Consider the following 24,291-nt stretch of genomic DNA (forward strand, 5'->3'; position numbering starts at 1 on the left):
GTTTGAATTACTAAATTAATAATCTGAAGTTCTGGTACTTTTCACCCTGTGTGTAAACGATTGGTTCTTTAGTCCAGTCGATCGACACGACTGATTCCGAACAACGTTCATTTACATTTATTAACAAAGTGCTCAGGTTGAAAAATACAGAATCCCTCACGTGTGAGATACTCAGTCATGTTAAGTTTTGATAAATTCTGATCCAGAGTCGAAGGTTCCAAAGAAAACTTGACATAAATAAAATGAGAAACACAAAACGTCAGATTCTGGTTGAAACCATCACGGAAAGATTCAAACAGCAACGTTCAGTCTGTTCAGAGGGAAAAGTCGTGGAGTCGAGCGTATAGAGAAATCTTTCCTTGTTTTTATTTATCACACATTTAGAAAATGAACCACACTATACAAATGTCCACCGTTCAGTAATGAAACAGGCCTCCTGCATGAACCCGACACCGACACTACTCCGGCAGATAAAGAAGCGTCATGGCGGCTCTAACCTCACCACCTCCTCCGCCAACAACTCATGACCGGCGGCGAATTTCGCGGCGTCGTGCTGTGAACTGCGTCGGCTGCCCAGTGACTCGACTTTTATTTTTACTTTTTAAATTTTTCGTGGTCACCGTGGTGCAGGTAGGCAGTAGCATGCAGAAACCTTTGGATGCGGCTCTCCTCTGATTGGCTGTAGGCTAATTCATTACGTTTGCGCTATGTAAATAAGGGGATAGGGTTTGTTTTCCTCTTAGAGTCTGTGGTTATTTACAATATGACAACAAGGAAGTGTGATCGAGTCCTACGGACGGGACGGGACCGGCGAGCATGTAGACGGGGGTTCCAAGTCTCAACAGGAGGGGCGTTTGTTTCTCGAAGGCAGAGCAGAAAGTTCACGCCCTCCTGACCCGCCCCTCACGTTGATGGTTGTCAATCGGGGCGATCACGTGGTCGGCGACACACTCACAACATGTCCGCCGCTCAGAGGGATCCACACTTTATTACTCAGACATAAAAAAACAAAAGAAGATAACAAATAAAAATAAAACTGAGGAGAGCCGGCGGGCGGGAAGGAGGGCAGGCGGGCGGCGCTCAGGCCAAGTAGCTGTACGTGTCCTTCTCACCGTCCACTCGCTCCAGGTACTCCTTCTCTATCAGGATGTCGATGCATTTCTGTCCACAGGAGGGAGACAAAACAAGTGAAAATCACCACAACGTCCACTGCACGTTAATCCACATGTTCACGGTTTATCTGGAGTTCTGACACAGAAGAGGAATAAAATACATCACTTCCTGTAACAAGGACATGTCAGTGATGAGAACGACAGACTGAACTCAAGAGAAGAAACCAAACAAAGAAAATCTGTCAAATAAAACCTGATGTTTATCTAAAGCTGTTTTCAGACATGTTAGTGTTTGTGAAGCAGCAGCAGCAGGTTGTCGGGTCCGACTCGTTCAAACAGGAACATGTGGGAACATCCAGGCGAGGGGCGGAGCCTGTAGAGCAGCAGGGGCGGAGCCTGTAGAGCAGCAGGAGGCCGGACATGACGTATAAACTCTGCTGTGGAAAGATCAGTGTTGTTGTTTACAGCTCATCCACACCGGCGTCGGCCCTCATCACCAGAAGATCTGGAACCTCCTCGTGTTTCCAAGTGGACGTCTTCGTCTTCTACGTGTACGGCTCCTCTTCTTCATCCTGAGATGTTTGTGTTCTTCCAGTTTCCCGTCACGTGTTAGAAACCTCATCAACACGTCCACTCGCTCTCTGGGAAGCTTCCACACATTGTCCTGCTGTTTTCTGACATGTTACACACATTTTACTAGGAGGCTGCAGGAGAAGATCCAGAACATGTCCAGAGACACTGACTCTGACATTTGTTCTCACATCCAGAACCTCCAGAAATGTGAGGAACATGTCAGGAACATGAACAAGTCTGAAAACAGCTGAAGACAAAGTGTGTGTGTGTGTTACCTTGATGACGGGGACTCTGGGTTTGAATCGGGACGACAGCTGGTTCAGAACTTCAGCCAGGAGCTGCTGGTGCTTGAGGACCTTCCTCATCTTCATGATTCTCACTATCGCAGCCTGCGGACACACATCAGCGTTAATTCATTCGTTCTTTAGGATCAATGTTCTCTTGTTGCCGTGGCGCTGATGTTCAGTGTGTTGAGGAGGGAACCGTCACCTGGATGAGGAGCTTTCGATCCTCCTCAATGTTCTTGTGAGTCGTCTCCTGCTCCTGTTTCTGCTCCGTCTTCATCGGGACGTTGATGTTCACCCTCAGCTTCTTACTGCAGACGAACAAACACACGAGTTCAAACTTTGCTGGTAAACAAACACATCCGGCATCATGTGATTTAAGAATCCAACTGTGACTCGAAGGAGCTTCTTACTTCTTGTATCCGAGGAAAAGTTTGATGACGGTGTCGGGTTTGAACTCCACCTCGTCCACATTGGCGTTCTCGTCCTCCATCACCTGACAGACAGACATGAGACATTCATTTAATAAACTGTCAAAAAAAACACATTAAAACTGATTCACCGCAGCATCGAAACAAATCTTCATTAAACACGACGAGAGATTACGACAGTTTTTACTCCTTCAGTCCAAAGTGAACATGAACCTCTTCTCTGGCACCCTCTGTTGTTCAAAATGAAAACTACACGTCAGGACAGGAGTTTCTTTGTTTCTGGAACAGAGTCCGACCCGTTTTAAAACGTTTTGTTTTAAGTCCTGATTTCTCACTCACTGCCTGCGTTCAGTTCAGTTTTACCTGTGAATTTATATTAAAATTATAAAAATCTCACCAGCAGCTTCGATTTCAACAAAATCTGCAGCACTTGAACCAGAATATCCTGAAAATCAAAGACACAGATGGTTTGTAGAGGAATGAACACGTGTCATCATCTCCAGATCATCAGTTGTGTGAAAAGCTCACAGTTTTGATCTGTGTGCTGTCGGTGAGCTGCTGGACGGTGTAGCTGTCCTCTGTGTTGTACTGCAGCAGGATGGCCATCTGGAAGGTGGAGGCCTGCAGCGTGTACCTGGAAACAACAGATTCAGCTCAACTCACCAGAACAAACGTGCTTCGTGAGTAAGAACTACCTACTATGACAGAAACCATCTTTGACAAACATTTATTTAACGTCTACTTGGATTTGTTTAGTTTGGTTCATGTTCCATCTGCTAACATGGAGGAGGCGGGGTTTCAGACCTATACTGAAGCAGTATATTGGAGCAGTCATGTCGTCCACCTTTATTTGCAGTCGATGAAACGAGGACTGTACCTGTTCTTGAAGCAGTTGGTGACCAGCTCTCCTTTGGACAGGTGATAGAGCCAAGTCAACTTCCTGCCGCTGTGTCTGCTGGCGTAGAACGCCGTGAAGCGCTGATAGCTTCGCTCCAGCTGCAAGCACAGAGACACGTCATTAAAAAGGCTGGAGTGACGTCTCCGGCAAAAAGACAGATTTAAAAGTGGGAAAAAAGTCCCGGGGGTTTCGTGTTGTTCAGTAAACTAAGTGTTCCTTCCCGGGCCCTGTCCCAGTTCACCCCTCAGCTCTACCACTTGGCCCCTTCGTTGCGCTCCTGGCTGTGGAGGAGCAGTGTCGTCCCATTTGTCTACGTGATGTCGGGGTAGTGTCCACCTGTCCCTTCAAACCCCCCTAGTGTATTCAGGACCCACTAAAAACGAGGGGTAGACAGAAACTGCAGAATGCTTCACGAACAGATGCAGCAAATCAACATGACGGCCGCTGCAGGTAAAGTGCTCATTAATGTTAACAGGAAATATTTCAAAATAACCAAGAAAAAAGATTAAAATCCAGCAGAATATCTTATTTGAATCCAGTAGCAAATGGAAATGTCATTGAATCACAGTGACAAGTGTGTTTCAGGAAAACCCATCAAAACAAGCCTGTAAACAGTCGGAGTGAGAATAACGTCGGTTCCTCCCGTGTCCCCGTCTGAAGGTTCAGAAATTGTCAAGCCACAAATTGCTAACTTCGTTATAACTAATGTTATAACGGTTTCAGTGCAAGGCAGAAGTTTCTATGAGAAATTAAAGTTTTTGTAAACGTTGGCATTCCTGTGAGCTCTTCAGAAACCCTCAGGTTTGAGGTTTTCAAACACGCCTCAGATGTTCAAGGGTTAAAACTCACTCTTTCCCCCACTCAACCACCGGAGCCTTAAAAGCTTCTCTGCACAAAGAGATCTCAAACAAATTCAAAAGGTCTTCTTGTCTTTATGTCGGAGTCTTACCTCAGAGGGCAGAGCAAAGGTACAGGACTGCTGGAAAGGCCAAGAGCCAGAGCTCAGAACCTGGATACTGAAGTCCACTGTAACACACACAAGTGTTTATGTGGTTTCACTCAGAACTTAAAACCTTAAATATATTCTTAAATAAAAAGAGAACACCAGTTTTTTTTTCATTAAATGAAAAATCATAAATTGTACAAATTAAGATAATACAGTTAAAATGAAGAACTGATCAGACATGTGACGACTGGTGGACACTCCGGTCGACTCTCAGAGTTTACTCACAGTCCAGAGGCTCGGAGTTGGTCAGGTGTTTCTTAAACTGCTCGTTCAGGTCTTTACTGACGCCGATGTCCTGGAACATCCGCTGCAGCTTGGACGTGTACTCGAACCCACATGCTTGCTGCAGGGAGAAAACAAAACCAGATCCAGTGTGAGCGTTTAATCTGCTGAGATTCAGCAACATGAGTCGTTTGCCAGTCCGTGAATCCGACCTTGAGTTTGGAGATCATGCTGGCCTCTGCGTCGTCACTGGCGCTGTTCTGATGGACCAGACGTTTGGCCAGCATCTTCGCATAGAACTTCTGGAAAACGTCTTTGTCCTCGATGTACTTGAACACAACCATCTGGAGGAGGAAACAAAGAAATGTACGTTAACGTGACACTAACAGGCTGCAGTGGAACTCTGTCACTGACTTTTCCCAGCATCAGCGTAAACTTGAGAAATGACATTTTGTTATTAGATTAATTACTAGTAATGAGTGTGTTTGTGTAACGTGCCACTTACCACTTGGTTGAGTGTGTCCTCCAGTTCTGCCTCCTCTGGGTTTTTGGAGCTGAAGAGGAAAAAAAGAACAAAAACAAACAATAAATGCAAGATTTTCATCAGAAAAATCCCATCTTCATGTGACCGAATGCACAGAGCACGTGACCCACCTCTTCTTGAGCAAAGAGTCGCAGTATCTGGCCAGCAGCTCGGGGGACTTGCTGGACGACTGAGCCATTTTGGTGACAGCGTTGTTGTTGATGAATCGTCCACACGCCTGCAAACAGGGGGACACTCGACTTAACGTAAAAAACCAACAGCTGATTCGTCCAGTACCTCCAGGTTCTCTCACAGCTTCCTGCCCCGTTCGATTCTCGTAGGATAACTGACCTTGTCGAGTGCCGCCACGAAGCCGGCGTCATTATTGAAGGCAGACATGACCAAGGCGTTGTACTTCTTATGGACGTCCAGGGTGGTCTGCACGTACACTTTGGGGTCCTGGAAGTAACACACACATCTTTGGCTCAATCACAACTTGTTTCTAAGAACTGAATGCATCTTTACTCAGTTAGAAACGGTAACCTTACTTTAACATCTTTACTCCTCTCACCCGTCTGTAATCCTTGTATACTGACACTATGACTGATCAAAATCTTCAAGTATTTTTTCCAACTCTATCCTGACATCTTCAGAAGGTTTCCTACTGATATGACCTTTTAAGATATCTGAATGATAATCTTCCTTGAGAAAGTGAGAAAGGACAGAGATCAACCCACAGAATGACGCAGTTAAACCTTCAGCTGTAACACACTGTTGAATATGGACACTTCTAAACATCATCTGACCACGTCATAATGTCACATGTCCTGAAAGCAGCTTTTAAAATGGTGTAAAAATGTCTCATGTACATTTGTGTACATACCTGGTACCACAAGAGCGAAGGTAACGGTCTCTTCTTATCTTTAACGTTTAACTTACACTCAACTGTCTACGTCCACTCTGCAGCAGGTTTTGACCTTGAGCTTCGAATCGAGCTAAAGTTAACGAGTGAGAATTGGTGTCAGAGGTGAAAAAGTGATGCGTACGTTGAGTGCGGCCTCTCCACATTTTTCGATGGCGGCCAGGCCCTGGTTGTGGATGTGGGTCTCCAGAAGTTTCTTCAGTTCACCCAGACCGTCTGTGATCCGCGACACTAGGTTGTACATCCGGCCCAGGTCTAAAGAAACAGAGTGTTGTAAGGATCCCGTCATTTCTAAAACTAATCGATAGCAAAAGGAAACAGTCGGAATAAAAACTGACAAACAGATAAATTGATTCTATCGCAGGTTTACCTTCATTCTTGTCGGCGTCCAGAAGGTTCTGAAACTCGGTGTGGAAGATCTCCAGGTGTTTCTCTATGAGGACCTGCTCACACTTTCTGGCCAGTTCGTCCTGGGTGGATTCGTGGAGGTAAACCTGCACACGCCTCTGCTCCTCCAGCAGTCGAGCCTCCGCCTGACGGAAAACACACAAAGAATCAGCATGAAGCACAAACACCGTCTCTACATACACGTCTCATCTCCAGTGAAAAGCTTATTGCTTTTACATCTCATTCATAAAACCTGCTCAGAGCCTGTTGATACCATTCATTCCTCATGGGGATGACTTACCTTCTTCATGTACTCGGTGACAGGATTCTGCTGCAGGAACTCTGTGCTCTCGCGTGTGTAGAAACGTTCCGTGTCAGTGAGGAACTGACATTCAAAGTACTCTTTGTAGACGGACAGCGTCGGACCTTTGGCGAAGGCGTCCTCTTCGTTCAGGCCCAGCTCAACTGGAGGACGAGAGGGGAGGAAATATTCAATCATCTACTACAACTTGTCACCAACTATACAAGCAGAATTATCCACTTTATTAATCCCACCAGTATAAAGAGTCAAATGTACTGAAACACGGACGAGAGGCAGATGCGCGTGTCTGTTTATGCTACTACAGCAGACATGGGATGTCATGTATGTCACGTGATGCTCACGGCCAGAGGGATGCACAACGGATAGTTTTCAAACTAAGTCTTAAGGGTCAACGCTGTAATTGTCAACATTAGGTTAAACATTAGGTTAAAGATGACTGCAGTTATATTTAAGCCTGGTTGTTTATTAAGGCCTGAGAACATCTCTTAAATATTAAGTTTTAAATAGTAAAGTTGGGCTTAAGATTTAAGACTCATAAGAATTAAACAGCTATAGAAACAGGTTTTTCTGATACTTCCTCTTAACATCTGCCTGTAACAGATGTTTCTAGCGTTGTATCTGGACACAGGGACCTACCATAGGACTGGACCACACCGCTGATCAGTCTGGTGTTAATGGTCTCACCATTCCTCTCTCTCTCTATCAGCTTCAGCACAGCATTTGTTACCTGAGGACAGAACTTCACGTTAATTCATTGTGCAAAGACAAAATAAAGGTGCAACGGTTAGGACGTAATAAGAAGGTTTGATTAAAGCACCGAAACTCGACTGACAAACACAATCCAATACTGAATAACTGTTAATTGTGTTACACCACTTTGTTCTTTGACACTTCACGTCTATAAAAAGAAACTACACACACCTGTTTGTTGAGGGGTCGGAATAAACATTCCCTCCAGGTCACAAGTGCCAGCTGGGAGGAGGCAGCAGTGGAAGGGGGGGATGAGAGGATAAACAAAAGGTCAGGACTTTAGGCTGCTTGTCCGTTACACTCCTCTGACTACATCCATACCACTACATATTCATTTCAAACTAAAACTACCTCTGTCCACACAAGCTTTTTGGCTTTGTATCAGTTTGAATCTCCGTCCATACGAACACATCACGTGGCCGCTCACGTACACTGGGCATGCACGTGCTGGTGTAAACTGGAATAGTTATAATAATAGCTTGTCTCCTATGCGTGTTAACAGTTGTGTCATTGTAAAATACAGAATTTAACCGAACAGCTGTTAAACACAACGAGGTCAGTAACACTTGGTTCTCCAAGTTGTTTCTGCTCTGGTGGCTGAGGCTGGTGGTTTTCTTCTGGACGGAGAGTCACGTGCACATCAACACAAACTCGGCCACAAAGGTTTCAAGAGGACTCTTCTTCATGAAAAGACGACTTACAGAGTATATCTCATAAATGCCCTTGCGTCCCTCATCACACTCTCGTCTGACCCAGTGGCGGTTGAGGTAGGCACAGATCCCATTGAGGACCTTACTAGAGAAACGGTAATCCTCCCACTGCTGGGTGTAAAACTTCAGGACACACTCGTCCATTAAGTCCTCACCATCCTGAAGGGAAAAGAGGAGGAGGAAGGGAAAGGGGAGATCAGCACTTGTGATGTGGGATGTTGTCAAAAGGTTAAAAACGTAGAGGTGTGTGTGGACTCACCTTGAGCAGGCTGGTCAAATAGTTCTTCAGGAACTCCTTGAGTCGCTTGTAAAGCTCCAGGCCTACAAACTGAGCCCCGCCTGGAGTGGTGGACTTTTTGGAGGGCTTGGCCGGAGGCACCGAGCCCCTGCCCTGGCTGGACTGGTGGACACTAGTACAATAGTTATATACATGTCTGAGGGGAGGCTTAAGGAACAAACACAGAAACACCATACATCCAATACAAGCCATGAAACACTAAACATCCTAGAGGGGGCTCTCACCAATAGCTCTGTTACACCAAACTAACAGGGGTACGCAGGGTTTTTGTGGGTAAAGGCGATTCACTCTTCTTGCCACTACAGAGGATTGTGTTTACTCGGGTGTAATGTTTACATCACCACCAATCGGAGCCGATAAAAATGTGTGTTTACTGCAAAATCATTGCCCCAGGAACGACTGCTGATTGTATCCAGTCACACTGCAGAGCCAGATGTTAGTGGTTTTTCTGACCAGTAAAAATGGGGCTCAACACTGAAACTATATTGTTAATGAATTCAGCATTTAAATAAAGCATAAAAACATACTTTCCTTTGTGCAGAACGTCACTAACTACAACAAACCTTGTTGTCGTCAGTGACCTGTGGTGCTCACTAAAACGTGAATATCACAAATTGTATATAGTGTAAATTTGTGTTGTTCTTTCTACCCGACAGGAGAACGTGTTCTTCAGAGAAATAATGAAACACTTTACTGATGGAAACGCCAGGTCGGCAAACACCAAAACGAAGCCTCGGACAAAATCATCTCACGGCTACTTTACAAACCGAACCCTGCTTGTGTTTATGGAGTTTAAAGTTAATAGTTGACTGTGGCTGAGACTGTTATAAACTTTCTTCCCTTGTTCATTCAGAATACAAACAAGTTTTGCTGCATTTGGTTCTAAAATGAAATTTGCTTTGACAGAAGATCAGTTAAGTTGATCAGTAATTATACATCATGTATAAATTAGGTGTGTTTCCTGTCTCCAGGACTCTGGACCGCTCGGTGTTCTTTTGTTGTAACTCATTACCTGAGCACACATCTACAACAAGGAAGTAACAAGCCAGTGCCATCACGTATCGTACAACACACACGAACCTTTCTGATTATTTGTATTTGCCAAGTAACAATAACTGTAGCTTTCTTTTAAAATGAAGCCTTTAGGTGAGATTATGATGCTTCAGCTTAAGGGTGATAAATTATATTGTAAGTGATGTGAATAATTACAAATTCAAGCAACATTTTCTTCTTAAAGCTTAGACTTGTGAGTGATTGTTATTTCCTCTTCTTTTTAAAGTTTGGTGTGTAAAATATATATATATTTAAAACATATTCCTTAGCCGACATACTCTGATACACAAGATACTTTCAGATATACACTAAACTCTGGATATCTCCTGAAATTATCTGTATGTGAGAACGCAAATGTTTGAGTCCGTTGCTGCGGACCTTCTCTGGAGTTCCTCCTGCCAGCGCCCTGGTAAAAACTCTGCCTAATGCCCGAATGAGCCCCTGTGACAACACAACTTCGTGAGCGCGTTGACAGCAAACAGAGAGAAACACAAATATCTCAGGATGAAGAGTCACACGTGTAGTAAGCTTTGGAAAGACAGAGATTCTTGAACTTTTGGTGATAAGGGCCAGCGCTGGTGTCGATGTTCTGCAGCTGTTTGTCTGCTACATATCTATCCATCTATATGTTGACTTTACTTATAAAAACATCCTAGAATCAGTAAACTTTGCAGATTATTTTTTGTTGAGGTACTCGTAAATTAACAATTTTAGCACTGGTGGAGGAATACTCCTATACAACGTTCAAAACTACAACCACAGCCACACAGCGTCAACCACAGGATACGTGTAGAGTTCCATGTAGCGCGACTTGGCCATGCTTTGCCGTGTGTACACCTGCTGGATTCCAGCCCGCAGGTCGTCCCATATCTGGTCCAGGCCTATCTGTTTCAGTCCGTGGGGGTTCTGGGTCCTGTTTGACGACATCGTGGAGCCTCTCGTCCTCTCCCAACCAGTGCCCTCCCTTTCCTGCCCCGGTGAGCGTTCTCCCCCCGGCTCCTCTCCTCGGTTGATATCGGTCCTGGCTCACTCTGCTCTCAGAGTTCGCAGTCCATCTGGCAGCGGCACTCCGTGAAGCTGGTTGTCGGGTCGTGAGAAGGGATGCAGCCCCACTCTGCACACCTGGGTGGCGCTGTCTGCCACTCCTCCACCTAAAACCTGCAGCGATCCTCACCAGATGACCTGAGAGGGAAATAAAAGATAACACATTTTGATTAGTGATTTCTTTATCATGAAGTGGATATATTTTAACCCCTCAGAAATAAAAATCTATAGGCCGTTTTCAGACATGTCCTCATGGTTCAGGTGAGAGGTGGAGCAGCAGACAGAGACAGGAAGTGACGTGTTACCTCTGCTGCAGAGGTCATGTGATCATGTTTACATCACCTGACACCGTCTCAGCTCTTATCACCACAAACTCTCTTCACATCTTCGTCTGTGTTTTCTACGTGTGTGTCAGCACTTTTTCACCGGGAGATATTCGGGGGGGTTTTTTATTTATGCGTCTGTCACACGTTAGAAGTGTCATCAACCCCCCCACCCCTCCACCTGCTTGGGGTGAATCCAGCGGGGGATCCCCTGCTGAGCTCACACATCGACATTTGCGTTCACACATGCACCTCCTCCGGAGAAGATACAGGGGATCTGCGGAGTCCAGTGCATGTCTGAGCTTTAGCGGTTTCAGTTTTCTAAGTAGTTTGTTAGCAGTTATCCAGGACAGTTATATAGATATATCTGCTGACACCTGGCTCTGATCCCTAAAGAATTGACGTAACGCAGCTAATGACAGATTAGTCCACTTCAGCGCCTTCATGATTTCCTTCACCAGTCTTGTCCAGATGGTGGCGTCTCCCTCGTATACCAAGTGTCTTAAGAGCAAAGTTTTTCCTTAGGAACATTTGTCTAAAAGCCTCATTCAGACCTTTAAATAGAGCTCGTAGTTTTTTAATGTTGCAAAAAGAAACTACAACATGTGACGTGAACATCAGCAATATTGTATTTGTTATAAAAATGTTATGGGGCATTATTTTCACTTAGGAAGCATTGAAAAGTTAATACATCCATAATAAAACAAGGAGATTGATCTATAAATAGTAGATATTTAAATATGTAGGTGATGAAGGTGTCACTATCACAAGAGTTAACTCAGCTGCTTTAAGAGCTGACATTGATGACAGTCCACATCATTAAGACTAATTGACCGACGTGACGCTGTAATTTAATCATCGCCGTCAGGACCCGAGGTGAAGGTAAAGAAACGCAGCATCAACATGAAGCCACAGCGAGCGAGGGACGCAGACAGAGAGAGAAACTTTTCACTGGACCTGAAGCTGAACTAAGGAAGATGTAATGTCAAAGAGACAAACTTCAATCTGTTCTAAATTAAGAAGATAATTTTCAGATACTTAAGGTGTTTCGCATTATAGGCTAGACATTTTTTTGTCTGTAGGAAAGGAAGCAAAAAAGGTCCAAGTCTGAAGTTCGCATGTAGAAATTCAGAAATACAGTTTAAAGAAGAGCGCTGCTTTTCTCCTTTCTCATATCAATCTAATGTAATCATCTGTGCTGTGTGAATACAGAAGAAAAGAAGCAGAGACTGAATTGAGACTTGGTGTTTGGGTAGAAACTGCTGCGTGCATGTAGGCAGTGCTGCTATATTTAGAAGGACCAGGCATGTGGCGCTGCCCGTCTCTGGACAGTCACAGTTATTAGGACCGGAGACTCAGGACATGACCCAGGTACAATAGTCTGCCAGTGGATGGGAAGGAAGCGGAGTGACCTGCTGTTTATTTCCTGTCCCTGTTGACGAGTCCTGACGCCGCAGGACAATGAATGAACACTTGACGTCAGAGTGTCTTCAGTGATGTGACAGTATCAAAATTTGTCAATGAGCCACCAAGGCCCTGAAATCAGGGTCATTAAATAACACAGCAAATCTGTGGGTTTAGAGCAACACTGAAATATATTGAGATATTTACAGGATACAGGAAACTTAATATTAGTTCTACCAAGGCCGCAATGCAAAACCACTTTCAGAAAACACATCCAGGTATTTGTTTTAATTCCACGTATAACGAAGACAAGCAGCAATCCACAGATGCAGAAGCTGCGACTTTGATTAGAAAACTACTCGATCGACTGACTGTCAAAATTATTCATTTATTTTGTCAGTCAGCCAATTGACTAATCTTTAAAGGCCTTGTTTCTAAAAAATAAAAAAAAATAAAACGTGTCCTCTTCACCCAACACAGATTTTTAAAATGACCACGTTCCTCTTTCTTAAATCAGATCTGAGGACAAACAGAAGGTCTGGGACATTCTGCTGGACTACTTGGCAGGCCTCCGCAGTTTGACAGATTTTCATGGTGAAACAAAAACACTTGTTATATAAATGTCTGCACTTTTTCCTAGAAACTACAAAAAATAGGAAATAACAGGAACAACAACCATGTCAAATCATACACTGCAGCTTTTCCCTTTAATTCAGGTTCTGAAAGCAGCTCCGCGGAAAGAAGGACGATGAAGCGCTGAGGCGGAGGAAAAACCTTGACACAGCAGTAAACTCCAGGAACATGAGACTTGGATGAGGCCTTGAACGTCACTAGAAGTCTGTCCTCCTCTCCACGCCCAACCTGTCTGCAGCATCCCTGCCCCCGCTCCCACTGACCACAACACTGCAGCTGGAACCTGCTGCCATCGGCCACTCTCCTCCGACAGCCATCGACTGCTCACACAAGAATATCTCTCTGCTTCCCCTGCTGAGACATTTAGTCTCTGAATGTTCAAAATAACACCTCATAGACAGGGAAACGGGGAACGTTAGCATGTAGAGCTGCAAAGACTCATTTGTTAATTTATCAAGTAAATTAATTGGCATCTGTTTTGATTATCAAGAAATATTATGACGCTCGTGTGGACAGAGATAGTTTTAGTTTGAAAAAGTTTGAAACGTATGGACAAAGCCTGAGACATTTTTACCAAAAGAAAGTCTTAAATGTTGAGATGTCAGGTTTAGATTTGTAATTGAATGACACGGAGCCGGACCTGCGAGCCCCCACGTCTCCGCCCAGACTCCAGACCAGTTTAAGCCTCCGCTCCTCTTCAGCACATCCTCGCTCGGCTCAGAAAGGCAGCCCTACCTACCTGAGGTGCTCCGACAGTTGCCATGGCAACTGGGGCAGACAATACCTCCGAGTAGCCGTTCGACAACAGAAGCTGGAGTGTTCGGTCTCTGTGTCTCCTGTGCTGCCATTCACCCGTGGTAAGAAAAGGTGCCCTTCGCAGCAGCACTGGGATCAGATTTCAGATTCCCACAGCAGGAGGTGTTGGATGTGCGTCGCCTACAGTATCTGACCTATTAGCTGCTCCACAGCTATGCGACATGAGGTGATGGGATGTTTTTGAGTGGCAACAGTTTCTAGAAAGTTTGTTGTGAAACAAGAATCCTGGTCATCAACAACAGCGGTCCAGTCCACATGTTCCCCCCCCCCGTTCACACGCGGCAGGAAGGTAGCGGCGTCCAAAGGTCAAGACTAGATTCGGGGAACATGTACTTTTCAGGGAACAACATGCCGATAAATATCTGGGTCACAGAAACTAAGATGTCAACAAGTACTGCAGTGAGCCCCAAATTTAACATCTTTGCTCCTTTAGGATTCGAATAATCTTGAATATTAAATGTGAATATAGCACGACCGACCTATCAGTCAGCATATTGGTATCAGCATTTGTTTGTGGATATGAAAAACTTATTTTACACAATAAACAATGAAAGAAAAGTGTATTTGTGTCTATATTTCCCCCCAAAAGGTTTATTCTGTTATTCAAGTTGTAAATAATTGGTTGTATTTGAGTTTTCTTAAATCTATATTTGATTTTAATAACGTTTATTGGTAAAGTTGAAAATAACAAACCTATCGGTTACATTCAGTCACGACTCACATTTTAGATCCACAGGAGTCCCAGGCCTCACGTTACCGGACATTAAAATGATTTCAGTGACTTCCAGGCCGACGTACACAGATCTGGGTTTGTAGTCTGTATCAGAAATCAGCTTTGTGTGCATTTATTTCCATTTCACCTTGTTTTCCACCAACTATTACAAATATTAAAACGTTTGTGTGACTGATCAATACAGCTTTTTTACTATGTTGCAAAGAGGAAAGATTTTTAAAATTGTAAATAAAAATGATTACACAGACCAAAGCACTAAAAAGTACTGGTGCCACAAAAAACATGATGAGTATCATTTAAAGAAACTCTCTACTGAGGGATGGGAAAGGCCAATTAGGGACAGAGAGGAAAAACAAGCACACCATCCTGTTTTTTAAAACCTGCTGTCAGCCTGCAGCAGTAGAAATCCTATTCTAACAAACTGTTTTCAAGTGTGACATGCATTTTATACTTCAATAAAATGGCCTGCAAATATAAGTTCTTACTCTGTGGTGACTGGTTACCTGCCTACGTGGCTGGTTGACCAGATGAAGCTCCAAACCTCACCTGCATTCAATCTACACTGAACACATCTTTACTACATGTTTTGCCACAACTCATGAACCAGAGATGTGTGAGAGAGATCTGCTGAATGGGAAGGATGCTGGGAGCGGTGGAGAGAGAGAGAGAAAGAGGGAGAGAGAGAGAGAGCGGGAGAGAGAGAGAGAGGGAGAGCAGCGTCCGTGGGAAAAAAAGCTCAGCCTGGTAAATCAGATTACCCTGGTCACCGTGTGTCCTGGCCAGACTCAACAACCTAATACCCTACATTTCAGAACACAAAGAACGTAAACCACACACACACGAAGCTGCCATTTTCACAGAGGCAGAAACAGCTGTGTTACCATTTCTATTTCCTTTAATTCTGAGTTTTATTGACAGAACAAAGTTCAAGGTTGAGTCGTGAGCTTCAGCTGAATCTGAAGAACAGTGACGAGCATTTCTTCAATACTAACGTGCTTGTGGTGTGTGTGTGTGTGTGTGTGTGTGTGTGTGTGTGCCTCCACACAAACCGATCATATGCTGGGTTCGGCTGCGAGGGAGGACATTTCATTAGCGTAAGCAGCTTTTGATTTCTGTTGCTCTGCTCAGCATTCAAACGAGCAGCCAAGCAGAGAGTCGCAGCCCCTTTGGTTTGACTTTACAATCACTGCCCTGAGTGCCGTCACTACACAGCACCTTGTACATATTAAACAGACAGACCTGGACGGGTCAGACAGGGTAAAGAAGGCGGTAGGATGGTGTGGTCGTGGCTGAGATGACTTTAAATCGTGATTTCTGACAGAGCAAAATGATTTTACTGCACCAAATGTTAACAAGCAGACCGTTTCTGTGGCCAGTGCTATATCAATTAATGAATATTTTCATTTTGAATAACTACTAGTCTATAAAATGTCAAAAATACATCTCATGGTTTCCAACAGCCCAGACTAACAACTTCAAATATTTTGCTTCAAGCAAAAAACTGTTTAAAACCTGAATAAACTCAATATACTGTGATATACTGCAACATATTTTATAAATCCACACATTTGAGAGGCCAGAGCCAACAAATATGTCACCATTTATATATATATATATATATATATATATATAATAGAATTCAGCTGACTATTACAATCATAATAACAATAATTGTATAGTGTGGCATGAAACCGTTGAACTGTAATGTCTCTTGTGCTGACACAGTTATGAAGATTATTAACAATGATCAGAATAGCTGCAGACTCCTTTCCTGTTGATGTGTGAATCGTTTCAGCTCTGATCACAGCATGAAACAACAGCTCATAGATCTGAAGCCACTCCAGTCATTTGACGCTGCAGAACACAAATGCAGCCTAACTCCAGTTGTGCATGCTGGCATGATGTTGTGGGGGGGTGCGTGTGTGTGAGCTGTTGCAACAGAGTGAATCAGGTGCAGCACGTGTGCTAAGTCATGTAAACATCACTGGTGAAAGGGCCTTAAATAGATTACTTGGCAGTATAGTTGATATGTTCGTGTTATTTCCGACTCCACAATGTATGAAAGTACAGATGTAAACAAGCACATTAATGTTTTCTTAGTTGCCACTGAACAACCATGTTAAAACACACAAAACCCCCATCCTACAGTAAATACCTCATCAAGGACCAACATACTGCCACCGTATGGTCTGTACAGAAACACACAAGCTGTCAATCACAGGTTGATTCTGAGGACACGATGATCAATCAATATAAACCCTGAAGGAATCGGTTGCCTCATTAAGGCTCATTTCCTCTGCCTTTACGTACTAAGAGTGACACGTCCGTCTCAAGTGATGTAACTGTGACTCCCCACACTTCCATGCAGCTCGTATGCTGGCGAGGTTGTTAAAGTATCCACTAGAGGGCAGCAAAGAGTCGAGCTGCCAACAACAACAAAGATGGTGGAGGAGGTTGTGATAATGTTCCCTCTCAAGAAAGAGGATAAAGTGTTTGTCCACGTCCTCGGGTAAAGTTACGTACAGACGCCTGTAGTTTCTCCCCAACTTACAAAGTCTCTCCTCTAAAAGTCCCCCCCCCCCTCGTTGAAATGTTGTCTTCATGTCCTCTGGTCGTCTCCGTTGATCTACTGGCTACACTGCCCCCAACAACTTCCAGTGCTGCTGCTCTGTTTGGGTTCATCCGTCGTTTTCAGAAGACAGATATGGACGACATGATGGCAGAGGACAGAGAGGAGGCTGTGTCCATATCTGAATACGGATCTAACGTCGTGAGGCAAACACTCAATTCAGCTGACACAGATCAAGCTAAAAAAAGAGCTGTAAGCTGATAGTTTAGACAAGTCGCATAAAAGATGAATTCACATTCAGTCCCAATGAAAACAATCAAAGATCCTTCCTGGATGATGAAAACAATCATGTATCATCACAGAACATATTGCAAATACAGTTTTAGCTTGTTTTTTTCTTTTAAAACTTGGACATTAAGTCACTGACAAAGAGCAACTGACAGAACGAATCCCGATCTCACGAGGAAAACACAAGAAAACCAGGACAACCTATGAAAAACAAAAAGGGAGGACTGTTTGAAACATATCTGCCTTTTCCTGATATCTACATTTTATACTATTTCAACTTCATAGGGAGTAAATGAGCCCTGTGTGAACTTCAAATATTGTAATGAGGAAATACTGTGAACATGTTTGACCCTAACGTGGATTATACTGTAAACTAATGTGAAAACTACGGGACTGAGTGATAGTGTGATGTGAATCTTGGGCTACTTCACTTTACCACTTACAGGAATAATCACAACTTCCTCCTGGCTGCCACAACCATGTAAACCTGTTGCTAACCCCCGTGTAGAGCCGTGTTAGCTGGTAATGTGTCACCAGGCACCAGATGTGTCAGCAGAACAGAGGAGCGAGGCAACCAGCAGCAGTGCTTGGCTCCACGGTCCCGATCAGAGGAATCAAACCCCCAGCAGAACCACCAGCAGCTGGGACACACGCCCGCCTCCGGGCCTGGAGACGGACGGTGCTCAGCCCCCGGGTCTCGTCCAGGTGTCCCGGGAGAGAGTGAGCCCAGCGTCAGGTTCAAATCACCATCCCTCACTCCGGAGAGGGTGGCCCCGACCCGGGTAAACACGAGCCCGTGGCGCCGGCCCCTCGCCCCTCGGCCGCGGAGCCCCCCTCACGGAAACACGACGCAGCTTTTCGCGTTCACGCGGTTTGTTGGGATTTCTCCACGCCGCGACTCGAGTCTCGATCTGCTACGCAACAGCGCTAGCTCCCCGTTAGCTCCCAGGGCTAAATTAGCCAGTTAGCTGGTTAGCAGGCGCTGGGTGGACGAGCTCCGTGTCAAACCGCGATGCGCATTTTTGTTCGCGTCGACTATTCGTGTCGACATTACCGCGCGGGGCCGGGTGCACTGGGCACGGGCCCGGTGCCGCGGGGCCGGGCAGGAGGGACCCGCTGCCCGTGTAGCTGCTGTAAAATGGCAGCCTAGCTTCTGGGGCAGCTCAATAATGAGTCAGGAAAACAGTTCGCTAGCCGATTAGCATTAGCCAGCTAGCTCCGACCGCCGCCAGCCTGCGTCCCCCACAGAGAACCGGGGCTCTTACCATTGTCCGGCCGCCTCTGTCACCGTGTAGCCGCCGCCTGAGTGTCTTCTCGGGCCCAGACGCTGGATGTCCCGCTGCCGGTCGCGTCTTTCCGTGTGTGTTCGCCGTCCGATGCTAACTGCGCCCGCTCCGCTCCGCACAAAGATCAGCTCAGCAGCCACCGAATCACGGCGCGTTCAGGGGCTGTGGGACAAACTCCGGTGGAAAACAGCAACACGCTCCTGAGGGGAGAAGCCCGACGAGCGGATTGTTTTATTTCAGTTTAGACATGTGCGTTTCAACCGTGCGTGTCAACCGTGCGTTTCTAATGTGCGTGTCAATCGTGCGTGTCAACCGTGCGATGCATGCAGCGTGATGACAGTGTGTCCCAGGTGGAGGGCAAAGCTCATGTCGAGGCAGAAGTAAAACAGTTTGAGACTCATACATTAATGCACATAAGAAAACGGAGGGAAAAGGCAACACAATCATGTATTTATATATATATATAACATTACATAATACAGCTAAATCTATTAAATTGTATGTTCACACACTCGTATTCCTATTATATATCTTACCTGCACAATGTCACAGTGATAATAACTTTATCAAGAACATTTCAAAACAGCCGACATGTTTCTCAAATAAAAACAAGATAACAAATCATCAAGGCAAATTATATATATAACATAAATCAGTATATATACGTGTATTTAATAATATCTGTTATATGTAATGTACAAATACAGCCTCGTGAACTCATCCTGTGCCACTGCACTTCATTCACATATGTCTCTCTACACGCAATATTCCGTGTGTAGTCAAAGGTTATGCAGTTTACATATTCTCTGTATTTTATTGTATTGATCTGATTGATTATTTATGATGATTTATGTTTACATCACTTGTCTAACTCAATCTGACTATCTGCTGCCGGAGGGATGCAGATAGATTATCTCATCTTATCGTTTCTTATCTCAAGTTGTCTTATCTTATCTCATGTTGTCTTATCTTATCTTATCTTAAGTTATCTTATCTTAAGTTATCTTATCTTAAGTTATCTTATCCGCGATACAATAGCCTCAGCTCTAGAGTGATAATACAAAATTCAATGGTAAGGAAAACGTCGGAGCTTACCACGACCCCTTGAACGCAGCATCGGCGTCACAGAATGGCGTCTGTAAAAGAACTACAATCATGGCGGAACAAAACAATTACAGCTAACACGCATGCGCACTCAGGAGTTTCAGTCACCTAATATGACATCTTAATTATTCATGTCCGAGACAGAAGCACGAGACTGACGTTTATCTCCATGTCCTTGAATCTGTGTGTGTCTGTGTGTGTGTGTGTGTGTGTGTGTGTGTGTGTGTTATGTATCTTCATCATCTTCATCCTCATCATTCCCTCTGACACGTCCCGCTCTGCACCAGAACGTGTCTCAGCTGAGAAACAAGCAGAACGCGACCTCTGTTGGTGGAAGAGCGGCGGATCACACCTACATCAACATGAGCTCCTTCAGAGTTTCAGACAGATCCCTGCAGTCGGTTTTAGTGTTTACAAACACGAACGGTTTGAAACAGAAATTAGTCATTTATCTGGAGAAAGTCTGAAAAAAGTTCTGTTTCATTCTGGTTCTTAGGATTTAGATTTCTTTGTTTTTTTCGTAAATTGAATCCCAGAAAAGAAAAGTGGGTTTTTGTGAATAAGTGCAGTCTTGTGATGCATCGACATAACATGAAATCAAAATATACATATATCAGGAGAAAAACCATCATTAAATGTAAAAATGTTAATTAAATACATATGACAGCCTCTTTATTGATGTCAGATAATACACAACAGCAATGTTAGACAGTTTGAATATTTTAAAAGACAGGTTTCATGTAGATGTTTAATTTGAGTTTAAAACTATGGGCGAGGCAGCGAGCAGACGACAGGAGCTGCTCAGCTCGTCAGGACGGGTGTTTGCTCCATCACCTGTTTCTTCATCTGAAATAAATATAGTATCATATTATTAGTGAATACGGATTAGAGGCACGTGTTCACTCAAAGTTGCTGCATGTTTCTGTTAAAGTAATTCTGGCAAATAAACAGGAGGCCATGTTTGAGATCATTCATTGATTTGATTTAGGTATTAGATAATTCCACACATCCGCCAAACTTTGTTCAGAATTCTTCATGTTTCAAAGTTTCCTGATGAATATTGGAGATAAACTCTGGTTTTTAATAACTTCTGAGTGTTTTTCACTGATCTCAGTTCAGCTTCACTCTTCAACTGCAGCTGATTGTGACAGTTGAAGCTGACTCTCAGTCAGTTCTTCTCACAGGAGATGGAACCCACTCAGCAGAGTTAGAGAAGGAGGAAACTTTCTCATGTTCACACTCACACATCAGACTCACTTTGCATAGTGTTGCTTTCAAATCTCGGCCTCCATATTATTTTCTTCACGTGAAACATGTATGTGAACGTGTCATCAGTCGTCAGACCGGTTTCTGTTTCCTCTTGGCCTGCATCATTTCCTGCTGCTGCTTCAGTCGTACTTCCTCCAGACTCATGCAGCCGCCTGCAAATACACAAACACACAGAGAAAACCTGTCCCAGTGTGTTTGTGTGTGTGTGAGTGTTTGTGTGTGTGTGTGTGTGTGTCTGTCTATCCAGGAGCAGAATATCAGAGTGAGTCCATGTGAGAATGAAGCAGGGAAATGTCACAGCAAGCGAGTCAGGAAGTAAAACCTGAACAAATCATCTGCCACACGTGGACGGATGCAGGTTTCTGCAGCCGTTCAGCTGCAGCTCTGTCACGCCAGCATGTGGGATTAATCCACAGTGGACAGATTTGCTTCCTGTTCACATCCATCAGTGTGAGCAGGGGGCAAATCAAACATTGTCTTCGTGTAGCTAAGTAAACCCCCAGCGTGGCGTCGCGTGGAGTTCAACTTTGACCTTTGTATAATTTGCATACGTGTGAGTGGCCCTGAGGAGAAGGACGTGGATTTTCGTGAACTCTCCACATATCAGGAAACCGATGGTTTTAACAGTTTCAAGTAAACTGAACTAAAATTGTAAAAGTTGTTAGAACAAAGACAGAAAATAGATTAAAGGGAAAACTTTGTTCTTGATCTTTTCACACGTGTTCTTAACTCGGACTCATCCATCTGAAGAGTCGGTCTCGACGTGTAAACAGTTTAAATTAAACTGGATCTGTTTTGGGATGAAGACATTTCAAGGTTCTTCATACAAAAGTTTTTAATTTAATTTAATTAGAAAAGAAATTCATACCTTTTTGTATTTTGTGAATCACTTTGTAACCTTGTTTTGATATAAATAAAGTTATTATTTACATATAAGTCGTGAACTGTCTTCTGGGTTTTACATGGTGATGATACTTTAATACAAACTGATCTGATGATGAAATGATGATATTAGAGTTTGACCTGCATCAGGTGAAGGAGCTGTAAGGACTCAGATCAGACACCTGAGGGAATCATCTCCTCTCACCTCGACTCTCCGGGCTGACGCTCCGCTGCTCCCCCTAGTCCGGGTTAGTCCGGGTTAGTCCGGGTTAGTTCGGGTCCAGTGTGCCTCCGGCTCTGGAGCAGAAGCGTCATCTTCCGTGTCCTGCTCCGATGAAAGATCAAAAACTGAAAACTTTTCTTGACTCCTTCGTTGCCATGGTGTTTGCTCCTTAGCAACTCCAGAGTCAAGTGCAGCGAGCTGGACGAGCACATCGGGTTCAGGCTTTCAAAATAAATGTGTAGGTTATTTGAACTTACCAAAATGAAGGTTAGAAATGTTTAGTGTCACCTGGACAACTTTACATCAAACCCGGTGTCTTTATAACCTATAACTGATCTCTTAATGACCCTCGTGTTCCATGGAGCTAAAACAATCAGCTGACTCATCAATTAATGAAGTGACAAAGTGACTCAACTGTACATTTGAAAACAAAGTTTCTGCTTTTTAGGATAAGATTTAAAAAGCAACTAAAGTGTGAAATGTTCCTGGTTGTCTCTGAATGTTGGTGCAATTAAATAACATAAAATAAACAAGCCTTTTTGAGACCAACTCATAAAACCTCAGTTGATCATCGTCAGACGTCAGGATGGTAAATTATGTTTTATTTTGAAGGCACAGCCCTCTGGTTTCCGGTGCAGTGTGTTTTAAAGCAGCTGCAGATTAAAGTTGTTACACAGAATTTGTTGTGTAGATGTTGATGTGAATTACTGAGACTCTGCACATGACCACACCTGTGAGCTTATACAGGAAATAATATACAGAGATGGACTGAAGACAGAATATAAGAATATACACAGAATATACACATATACACAGAATATACACAGAACAAATATATACAGATCATGGATACACAACACATTCACTCAAATACTGTGCTGATAGTCAACAACTCGCAGGTACTTGTACTTTAATTGAGTATTTCTATTTTATGCATCCTCCTACTCACACTGCTTTTCAGAGGACAGTATTCTACTTTTCTACTCGGACTGATATCAATGAGTGTGAGTGGTTTGGTTCAGATCCAAATGAAAATCTGAATTTATAGTGAGATTAAATGTGTTTTCATAACGAGACTTTATACTTAACATGTGCTATGGAGCTAACAGTGAGAAATAAAGCTCAGAAATGGAATAATATAATATCCTGAGAGTGTAAATGAGTTTTTATTTGAATGATTTTCTGTATTTATCCTCGTGCAGGAAATTATTGTCGTGGTTATTGTTGTGTTTACTTGTTTCCTGAACCGTGCACAGTGTGTGGTGTGCACGGGGTGTGCACGGTGTGTGCACGCTGTATGGTCAGAGTCCTCCTGAGCTCTGAGTGGAGCTGTCTCTCCTCTGTCGCCCTCTAACAGCCGCCTTCCATTGCTCTGCTCCAGCAGCGGACCGACCAGGCCCCTGGCAGCCGCTGCACTGTGGCCGCGAGCCGGCCTGATTCCCACCGCAGACCCCGGCAGGTGCGACGGCGGCGGAACCACCGGACCGAACCACCCCGCTCATGGAGGCTGGATTGACGGGCTGCCCCGCGGGGAGGAGAGGCCCTGACTGCGGATGAAGCACCGAGCAAAGTGCGACACACACACACGCTCATGCACATCACACACGGGCCTGTCTTGCTGTGCAACTTTGCGTGCGTGTGCGTGCGGGGGCTCCCGGCGGGTAATCAGAGGTGAGGCTGCTGACATTATTGTCTGAGGAGGGGGCGCGCACCCGGCAGCAGCAGCTCCTAGTGCTGTCAGACGAGGAAGTGGAGCTTCACGCACACACGCACACGCCCATTTCAGCGTGCTCGGACAGCTCGGAGCTTCATCTTCATCACCCTTCATCACGAACATGCGCCGCCGGGAATAACCTGCAGGACGACGCCGATTTCAGAGGTAGGAGGTCGGGGAGGCGCACGGAGCTTTACGCACAACGTGCACACATCGTCCAACGTGTTGTGATGGCAGAGTTGTGCTGAGCAGGCCGCTCTCCATCTTCTTTTCTGACTTATCACCGTGTGCGTGAGTAAAGTGAGGCTGGCGCGTGCACGTCACAGGCCAGATGTGAGCAGATGTGGCACCTGCTCGCGCGGGGATGGTGCGTGGATGTAGCCGAGTTTCAGGCCCCGGACTCCCGCACCTCCTCCTGCTCCTGGCGCTGCAGGTGGAGGAGTTGTTGGTGCTGCAGCTGTTTTCTCCGGTTTTGGGACTTTTAACCTAGTTCTGAAATTGATTTGAATTGT

At 44.5% G+C, this 24,291-nt stretch overlaps 2 protein-coding genes across 2 annotated transcripts in view; one reads left to right on the forward strand and one right to left on the reverse strand.

Moving 5' to 3' along the window:
- Nucleotides 1-342: 342 nt before the first annotated feature.
- LOC118098323 (cullin-1) lies at nucleotides 343-18,772 on the reverse strand. Its single transcript, XM_035142012.2, has 22 exons — nucleotides 18,567-18,772; nucleotides 10,279-10,673; nucleotides 8,400-8,574; nucleotides 8,132-8,299; nucleotides 7,602-7,652; nucleotides 7,317-7,407; nucleotides 6,660-6,823; nucleotides 6,342-6,504; nucleotides 6,096-6,226; nucleotides 5,401-5,508; nucleotides 5,181-5,287; nucleotides 5,032-5,080; nucleotides 4,739-4,870; nucleotides 4,530-4,647; nucleotides 4,248-4,324; nucleotides 3,278-3,396; nucleotides 2,929-3,034; nucleotides 2,798-2,845; nucleotides 2,383-2,465; nucleotides 2,175-2,280; nucleotides 1,961-2,074; nucleotides 343-1,161 (listed from the first exon to the last, which is right to left on the reverse strand). Exons 2-22 carry the CDS (start codon nucleotides 10,416-10,418, stop codon nucleotides 1,081-1,083), a joined length of 2,331 nt encoding a protein of 776 aa, XP_034997903.1. The 5' UTR covers nucleotides 10,419-10,673; nucleotides 18,567-18,772; the 3' UTR covers nucleotides 343-1,080.
- Nucleotides 18,773-23,376: 4,604 nt separating this feature from the next.
- Nucleotides 23,377-24,291, forward strand: part of si:ch211-230g15.5 (polyhomeotic-like protein 3) — a 10,501-nt gene continuing 9,586 nt past the window's right edge. Inside the window, 1 exon segment of the mRNA XM_047337864.1 lies at nucleotides 23,377-23,944. The gene's annotated coding sequence lies outside the window, so the exon portion shown is untranslated.

Source organism: Hippoglossus stenolepis, chromosome 19 (assembly GCF_022539355.2).
Source record: "Hippoglossus stenolepis isolate QCI-W04-F060 chromosome 19, HSTE1.2, whole genome shotgun sequence".
NCBI classification, from domain to species: domain Eukaryota; kingdom Metazoa; phylum Chordata; class Actinopteri; order Pleuronectiformes; family Pleuronectidae; genus Hippoglossus; species Hippoglossus stenolepis.